This window comes from Diuraphis noxia, unplaced genomic scaffold, assembly GCF_037042655.1.
Source record: "Diuraphis noxia isolate RWA-SAM2 unplaced genomic scaffold, SU_Dnox_SAM2 contig0005, whole genome shotgun sequence".
NCBI lineage: Eukaryota > Metazoa > Arthropoda > Insecta > Hemiptera > Aphididae > Diuraphis > Diuraphis noxia.
The window spans coordinates 29,446,242-29,456,553 of record NW_028301715.1 but is presented as its reverse complement, the minus strand read 5'-3'; the positions used below and the strand labels follow the sequence as shown (position 1 = coordinate 29,456,553).

The following is a 10,312-nucleotide window of genomic DNA, read 5'->3' as shown; positions in this document are numbered from 1 at the left end:
AGATAATATTAATTAATATTTAATATAACATAATATATTGTACATAAACATAATATATGCAATAAAATAAAACACTACAAGTTTACGATGGCGCGGCGTGAGTGTGACAATCGCAACGGCAACGTATTAAATAATAAATATTAAGGATTGAGGTAATTACGAACGGCGAGACATGTCTCATAGCGTACATAGTAAACCCCACTCTGATTGACAATCCCCTGTACCCGCGTCCCCATATTTGTGAGACGTTGCGTCGCAACGTCTCTTAGATATAATACCATATTTGGAATGACCCGTATCGCCAGCTCGTACGCACGGCCGTATCGCGCGCTTCTAATCTATTTTAAGAAATCCATAACTGTACAACACTACAACGAAAAACCGATTTTAACAATACTGAAACATATACATAATATATTTTATAATATAAAATAAAATTCACATTTTCTAATATTAAATAAAACAAAATAATTATTTGTTTGTCCCGTGTTCTAATTTCTAAGTGGGGAGACGTTGTCTCTTTGTCTCCTATGACGCTTCGCCACTGTCACAGACTATCAAGGAAGTTGTGTTTGGTTTAAACGGAAACAGAAGAACGATAAAATGTATTTCCTAGAAAGATACATAGTATAGAGTTATAGTACATAGTTATAGAACTAGGGTAGTGTTGGAATAGTTGGACATATTTCTATACCAAGTGACAAAATGAGAAGAGAGTGAATCCCAAAAACATATTATTTAAAATTAAATTAGGTAATCTTTATAATTGCTAGAACAAAATCAACATTATGAATTTATGACTAATCCAATCTTACACTATTTTTTTTCATAATACATTTAATAATCATAGCAGTCTTTTATAATGATTTATATTAGTAAAACAAATTTCAATAGTAAATATTAATACTAAAATCACTTTTAGAAAAAATAGTTGCATCAACATTAAAGTGTCTATTTTCTATTTTTCACACCTATCAAGTTGATTGTACAACAAATAATTTCACTACAAGATATAAGATTATAATATAGAGTAAGTTAAGTGATTTCATATTGTTTTAAGCAATATGGAACAGTGGGTGCTGAATTAGGAATAGCACTATGATTGAGAACACTGACGCTATACCTCATTCTGTAACATAATACATACACTGTACATAATAATATATACTCCTAAACTGGTTCATTTTAGTTTTTTTTCTCACATAAGTGTATACTAGTATACTTTAACTAAACCAGTTTTAACTGTGTAACTTATCAGTATAGTAAGGATGGTGCAGATTATTAATGTCTTTTTGCTGTTCTTAATATTGTTCACTCTTAAATATTTTTTATTTTATTTCTTGATATAAATACAAAACACATTAAGTAAATAATATTATTATAATTGTTTACAATTAGACTACTTGCCTGTACTTTAAATAATAAACAAATATATACACAATACTAATAAATGACTTAATTTAAAATAGAAAAATATTACATATTTTATCCAAACTAAATTGATAGGAAGCTTTATTGTTTGTTAATAGATAATACCTCCACATGTTCAAAAATAAATATAACATAGTATTGTATGCACATAAATCAACATTGAATTATTTGGGAATTTACTTAAATATCTTGTCTTTTTATACATTAAAAAAGTTTTGAAAACAATGAATTTAATACATAAAATTGATTCACACAGAATACTTAACATCATTTGAAACTATAACACAAAATATATCACCTGTTACCACTCAGCATCACCAGTTGCTTTTTGGAAGACATAGTCATAACCATTTAAACTCATTATACCATCTTTAAAATAGAGTTTCCATTTATTCCTGCTACGAGTAATCTACATTAACAAATAAAAACATTATGGTCACTTAATTTGTAAATTTTCGCAATAAAATACAAAGTTTAAACAATAGGTACATACAACAAAAATCATATTTAATTTGAGGGGAAATACTATGTGTTCAGTCTTAAAGGTAATAGGAAATATTTCGAATGCATCACTTAGAGTTAAATTCAGGGTTCTTTTACTACCTACTGGGAATATAAATACAAATATTTTTGATAATTTATAATTTAAAACTATCAATAAGAATAGTTAGAAATTAGAAATTATCAAAAACATTTGTACATGAGCAGTAAAATACATTTTTCTTAAATAGGAACCACAATTTTTGAGATTGGATTTGGATTGCTTTATTTTTCTGAGCAACTAATATTTACAGTTTTTTGATATTTTCAAAATTGAAAATTTTAAACTGTCTTTAAATGTTCCCATAAAAAATATCAAATGATCTAGAGAGCCATTGTACTGGACCATGTGTCCCCATCCATTTGTGGCCAAAACTTAGTTTAAGGTATTCTTGAACAATTATTACATTATGAGTGAGCGTCCCATCTTCTTGGAAAAAAAATGACCTAATTTAAAAACTTTAGACTGTCCTAATAATTTCAATTTTGAAGATATTAAAAAACTGTAAATCAAAGTTGCTTGGAAAAAAAAACAATTCAAATTGTCTCAAAAATAGTGGTTCCTATTTAAGAAAATTTTAATTTACTGCATATATGCTCAGTGTCGGTCTGGCCCACCCGGCTACTCGGCGATTGCTGAGACATTTTTATATATTAGGGGCCAATATAGAAGTATATATATATATATATATATATATAAAAAGGGGAAAAAAAATATTAAGTTTACTTGCGATTCTGGACTCGGGTTTCAATTGAATCTATTTGTAAACATTGAACCATTGATTATAAATACTGGTACCTATATGTATTATGTAATGGATGATTGAACATTGTAATTGTTGAGGCCGGCGATTACGATAACGCTATCTTTAGTCGATGTAATATCATTTACAATAATTTCCCAATAATTAAGTGATACACGGATACACCCATACACTGATACATACAGACACACAAACTTATGCTGGCTATACATTCGGGCCTAACCAAATTTTTATAGATGAACCATTATTAGACTTTCAAGATAATTTTGTATCAAAAAGAATATCTGTAAAAAAAAAACCTGGAGAATTATCTAATGACAAAGTCAAAACTTTATCTACTTTTAAAAAAACTCAAGCCACATATTTTGAAATTCTTGATACAGTAAAAATGTCTATTAGTGAAAGATTTGTACCTAACAAAGAACTGTTGATGGATATTGCTTGGTTGGGCCCTTCAAAATATAAGGAAATAGTAAATCTTTCATTAGAACAGCTTCCATCTAATTCATTAAATAAACTATCTAAATTGGCTGGAGTAGATAGGAAAACACTATTTGTTGAATTAAAACAATTTGCAGAACAATATTCAAGCTTTTCAGCAATAACAAGATCTGTATATTATGAACATAATTTAAGAGAAACAATAGATACAGAAGATGATGTGGCTGGTATAAAACAACCAATATGTGGTGACTGCTTACCTAAAGTCTTTCAAATACTTTATGAAATAACATCAAAATCAGATTTGTTTAATACTTTATATTTAACAATGAAATATGTTTTGATTCTTCCTTGTACACAAGTTTCATGTGAACGTGCGTTTTCAAAATTGAAAATTTTAAAAACAAAACTAAGATCGTCTAACAATTAAGAACATCTTGAACCACTAATGTCTTTATTTGTTGAAGATGATTTAATCAAATTTATTAAAAAAGATGAAATAATTTATCAATTAGCATCTTCTAGTCAAGTATTGAAGATTATTATTTTAAAAAATATTATAATTTACCTGTTATAATATTATTAAATATTATTAAAAATATTATTTTAAATTTTTATATTATTATTATTATTATTATTATTTTTTTGTAAAAGGGCCCATTGTAAATCAATGTGCCAGGGACCCAATCATAAGTATACGCTGATAAAAATAGTTAAAAATTAGAATTTATCAAAAACAGATGTATTTAAATGTCCTGAAGGCAATAAAAAAACCCGAATCAAACTAAGTGATGTGATCGAAATATTTCCTGTAACTCTTAAAAGTGAACACACATTATATCTCAATTGTACATAATTTTTAACTTTAATACATTAATCATAAAATTTACCTTATCATATTGGCAAACAATAACATTTTCCGTTTCAAATAATTCACCATTGTCAATATCACTTACATCATCACCAGAATTTAATGGCTCCTATAAAACAAAATATACATGTCATTTAAAATAAGACTATCAACATATACTACAGTAATATTTTAACATATTTTATTAAAAGAAACAATTAGTTAATATTGTCATATTAAAAGTACAATTAATTATTGTTTGTATATAATGTCAAAATAGTATGCCATATACAAAATAACTTAATCAATGTACACACAATATATAGTGTATACCTATTGGCTATTTTATTAAACACATGATCAATGTACTAAATTCAAAACACTAATCTTATTTTAATTTGTATTTAATTTAAAGTAGAAAATATAATATTTATTTTATTTAAACTAATTAGAAATAAATATGGTACAATAATTATTAAAATTTTTAGCTTCTAGATTCATTGAATAATAATAGTATGAATAAATAATAATATAAATTTCTATCAACAACTTGACTCAAACACATAAATATCCAATGGAAAATAAAACATAGTTAATTTCCATATAATAGTTGCAATGCCTTTTGTTCATAATATGTTAAAAATAGAAAACGTATTTTTACCTACAAAGTTTATTCATTTAACTGATACTTTGAAAATTTCCAGTAATTAAGATCTAATTTATTTATTTATATTAAAAATGCTTACAGCATCAGAAGCACTATTCTGATCTTTTTCATCGTCTTCATCATCATCGTCATCATTATCACCAATATCATCATCTATATCATCGTCATCATCATCATCATCATCTGAGGTTGAAGAATCATTAGCTCCATCTATCTGAGCAATAGTTCTTTTAACACCACCAGTTCCATTTCCACTAATAAATGCTTGATTATTTTGTTGAAGTTGCTGCTGTTGCTGTTGTTGTTGCTGTGTAGTTCGTACATCTGATAAAAATTCTGGTTGAACAACAGTTTGAACACCTAATAATTATAAAAATACATGTAAGATTATACAAAAAATAAATATTAATTAATATTCTACTTGAAATTGATTGAGCAGCAAGAACACTATTGACATGTTGTTGTAAAAAAGATGTAGCTAGAGGAGTAGTCATTGCCATACTATTAGTTATTACTGGACCACTAAGTATACTCTGTAGCATATTTCCTACAAACATTTAAAACAATAATAAATAAAAATATTGAAAAAAAGAATATCTCAAACTAAATATACAACAAACCTTGAATGGCAGAACTTGGAACTTGAATAGAAAGAATTCTAGAACCCGTTTCTTGGGAACCTGTCTGAGCTGGTAAGGTTATTTGAATTGGTACATATTTGTTTGCATAATCTGCAGGTAAAACTATAGTATTCTGTTGTTGTTGTGGCTGCTTCAGCTGCTGCTTCTGTTGCTGCTGATGTGGTAGTTGTTGCTGCTGGGGTAGTTGTTGCAGCTGTGGTAGTTGTTGCTGCTGTGGTAGTTGCTGCTGCTGTGGAAGTTGATGCTGCTGCTGTGGTAGTTGATGCTGCAACTGTGGCTGAAGTGGTTGCTGCTGTTGTTGCTGTTGGGCCATTTTTAATTGATGAACAGAGTTATCTAAAAATAATAATTGTCAATTGATAACATAAAAAAACTATAATACCTAAATCTAAAACTATAAATATTTAGAAAGAATATTCATAAACAATCTAATAGAAAAAATACTTACTAACTATTGTAGGAGTATATTGATTTTTAGTTTGTTTAACAACAGTTGGAGTAACAGTTTTAGGAAGTTGAGTAACTTCTTGTGGAGGAGGTGCATCAATTGCTTTACTGGCCATTACTTTAGATTCCCATGATTGACGCAACTCCATTAAAATTTGATCGTCAATACCTTCTTCTGCGAAAAATTCTCGAGAGCCATTTATTGTATCTTCGATAACCGATTGATATAATTTCATCTGAAATAAATAACGATAATTTACTAAAATTAATATATAAACTATTCATTTTTGAAAATTAGAACATCTACCAATGGACATGGTAATATGCTTAGGTTAAAATAATGTTATGTACATGTTTGGATCAGATTGTGTGTGTGTATTGGAAGAGGGATACTGAATTTTTCCATTTTTTTTAAATTTTCATTAGCATATACTTTTTTTTATTGATATCAACATATAAAAATTTATGATTTATAAAATTAATAGTTTTCAACATGATGTATTTTTGTACCTATATTATAAAACAAAACACTATTCAAATTTCACTAGTTTCAGTATTCAACTAAGTAATGTTTAGATATGAATTAGATTTTAGTGTAGGAAAAAAACAAAACATAAGAAAACCCTACATCCACATGACGTGTTGTCTTTTATTGAGCTATGGTCTATAAGAAGCTAATCATACTCTAACCAATAAAAATCTTCGTTGTAATTAAAAAATGAACAAAATAGTATGTTGATTCAACTTATACCTAAGATATAGCACAAGTCATTTAAGATAAATAATAATAATACTCACAAGAATATTAGATATGCAGACAGATAACAGAGGTTTCAAATATGGTGACACAAGAATCATTAAGTACATACAATTTATTAAAATTCTAACCAGTCCAGTCCTATCATGCTTAAATGTTTATTTTGTATAATTGGTCAAAATTATAAGATAATTGGATTACAGATGCTAACAGAAAAATAAATTTTGTTCATAAATATTAACATAACATGTATTATTATTTACTACAAATATGATAAATATTAAATCCTAAAAATGTAATTTATAGTACAATTTTTAGTAGGTATGTGAGCTATTCATTCACACTTCATAAATTTAATTTAAAAATAACAACTTTTATACACACATAAATAAATTTAAAATTTAAAACAAGTTCAAGGTTTATTCTATTGTAATAAATATAATAATAATTAAAATTATAATAAACTTAATAATAACTACAATAAATAACTTTAATTTTCTATCTGAAACTGCCATGCTTATCATAAATCAAAATTAATCAAATTAGGCAATAAAAAATGAGCCAAACAAATAAATCAATAAATCAAAATCAACAATCTTATCAGAATTTTAAATGTTTGATAAACTAAAAAAATGAATTGTAGGTAGATATTACTATGCTTATATAATCTATGAAAACATAATATTTTAATCAATTTTATCCAATACTTCAAAATGTATTTTAGGCTTACAAAGTAGAATCTTATTAGAAATGACGTATTTTACTTTGTCTATAAAGTATAAAATAATTTTTTTTAAAGTGCAGGTTATGTAATGGATATCTACGATAAAATATTGTATCTATTATTTATACCATTATTTTATGTTAGATTTTTCATGTTATAATAAGTTATATTATAAATTATTATCTAAGAAGTATAGGTAGGTAATCAATTTTACCTCTGATAATACCGAGTAATATATGAACTATATATTTTTAAAAAAACATTCAATACATTTTTGTATTCTTTTCATTATTTTTGAATATAAATGTTTGAATTTGTTAATTAGAATTACATTTAAGACTTTACTCATAATATTAACATTTTAATAGGATATAGGTACATTTAAACTAAAAATAATTAAATCTTGGAATAATGGCGCATGCTATAGTCATCATAGCATACCAGTAGTTCTCAATATCACGGAATAAGATAATACCTAATAACAATAATAATTTTAAAATGTAGGTACTTAAAGGAATTTAATAGAAAAATTACTACTAAATATACCTTACACTAAAATAAGAATAATCAAATTTAATGACCTACAAAATTAACCTTTAGATGTGAGTCACAAATTTACATAATATAATGAGTGAATTATCACCATATGGAAGCAATAGTCAATATTTTATTAGCCGCAAAGAGTGGCTTTTTACTCTCTATTAGGGCCGCCAAACATACTGAGTAAAATAAACACTCAATCCATTATTATCGTAATTATTATTAGAGCGAAATCCAAGTGTGCTCAGTGCATATGTGACAATATATCTTTTAACTTGTTACAATAAATACGGTATAGGCCAGGGCCAAGACATGTCGGCTAACAGGCGCACGTCACTCGACAATATTAATATTGTAAGTCATTGCAAGCGGCATACCCACACAATTGTACTTGAGCAATACGTACTACTTAGTACTTACCACAGACGATTGGGATAACGACATGTTTGAAGGGCCAATGGACACAGCAACGTCTGTCAGTCTGAGATTTTGTTTGGCAGTGTTGTACAGATTGCGATGACTAGCAAGAGATGTTTTATTTATACGTTAAAAAAAATCCAACAAACGAAGCAACACGACCGCGACAGCTGCAGCAGGACGGCCGGACGTGTGAGGTTTCTCGAGCGAAAGAACCCAAGTTTCACCATGTGCCGCGACTCCTTTTATACTGTCAGCCGATATAGGGAGGCAGCGGGTTTTAACGCACGGCCGACGTCATCGACCGCACGGGCTGGCCAAATACTACGATAATTTACTACCGTACACCGTACTACAGTACCTATGCACACATAATAAATGTTGCTGATCAGATTATTTTTAAATTAATTTCATCCACAGATTTACAACATTTTTTATATATCTGTAATTTCATTTAACTAAAATATCTTATATTGTATACACATTATACGGTATATACCAGTTACCAGCTACCAACCTATTAAATGTTAATTAATATTATAATTGTTAATAATAATTAATAATAAATTTTAATGTTAATTAATATTATAATTAATTTATGTTGTAGTTGTACCACAGATTATATAAAATATATAATTTATTTATATAATCTGTGGTTGTAGATCGTAGAATTTGTAGGTTCATCACAAAGGGTAATTACATGTACCTATTGTACCTATATTGCTCTATGCCTCTGGGGTACTCAGTAAATGGTACATCGATGTTGCTTGGAACTTTGGCATTTTGATACCTATGTGGCTATGTTTATTTATAGTTTAATGACTATTGCTTATACCTTGGCATATATATTGAATATTTTGAAAACAATTTTATCAATTTTTAAGTTTTTATTTTCAGTATTAAAAAATAAAAAATGTATTTTAAAAATGTAGCGCAAGTATCTATGAATTATATTTAAAAAAATTTTTTTTTTAATATTGATTAGAACAAAAGTTATTTCATTTATCAGAATGTCAGATCTCTGTGGGACATCCTGTATACCTATATTATGAATTTATGCGTGTATTACATTATTTTCCTTATTATCATAACATTCATAACTATATAGGTACTGTATGTATACATAATACACATTTGTTATTTACTAATTATTAATTAACATATTATGAATTATATAATTAATTTGACACGACAGTTCATCTATGATCTATAGTTATTAATGTTAAATTTATTATTAAGTAAAGATATGCAGTTAGGGAGGTAATACCCCCTACTCCATTATTATCAACGCTATTATAGCTATATGCCTAAACTAGTTTAGTATTGTGGGCATATGGCTATGTGGGTATACGATAAACCTACCGATATCTTATATACTTACCAAGTTGGCAATAATAATAATTCATATAAATATATATATCATATATGTATAGACGTAGCCACATAGGCTTTAATTGTAAATAGTTTTCAAATTCAAGTGGGTTCTTGAGCTACAGTAGTGTAGGTAGTTATTAACGAGGTTACTGTAATAAAGCTGCAATACTCTTAAAAGTTTATAACAGATTGGTAGGTTGGTTACACAATGACTTCGATTATCATTATTTATAAATTAATGTCAAATAACCAATAGGTAGTAATTAGTAGCACCGTAGCAATTATGAATTATTAATGGCTAACGACATCTGAAAACTTAACATTACCAATTGAATCTATCGTCTATCATCGTTGATCGTCCTATTCAGTTTTAATAAAATAATAAGCCGTGATTAGAACCCTATAAACTTATGTATGTAGATAGTCAGATAGGCACTTGATACTTACCTATTTTATATCTATACCAAATTGCTGTGCAATCTGCTATTGAATGTAACGCGTTATCGTAAAATAAAGGCAATAGGCATATTCACATAATATAACATATTTTTTATAGTACCTTGAAGCTTTATTAGTTTATAACCTACACAATAATTAGTAAGAATGCGTCGAACGTGTACTAAAGTTCAATTGTACTACCTTGAAAATTGGGTGAGTCGTGGATGGGTGGGCAAAATAATATATAGTTTACTTTTCTCAAAGTCTTACTGCTATATAAT

General features: G+C 27.4%; 1 protein-coding gene across 1 annotated transcript; it reads right to left on the bottom strand.

Annotated features, from left to right (window-relative positions):
• Positions 1-1,495: 1,495 nt before the first annotated feature.
• On the bottom strand, positions 1,496-8,474 carry TfIIA-L (transcription factor IIA L). The gene is made up of 7 exons (XM_015518088.2): positions 8,223-8,474; positions 5,783-6,017; positions 5,314-5,670; positions 5,115-5,240; positions 4,773-5,053; positions 4,067-4,156; positions 1,496-1,840 (listed from the first exon to the last, which is right to left on the bottom strand). The coding sequence occupies exons 1-7, from the start codon at positions 8,244-8,246 to the stop codon at positions 1,733-1,735; spliced, it is 1,221 nt and encodes a 406-aa protein (XP_015373574.2). The 5' UTR covers positions 8,247-8,474; the 3' UTR covers positions 1,496-1,732.
• Positions 8,475-10,312: the final 1,838 nt, after the last annotated feature.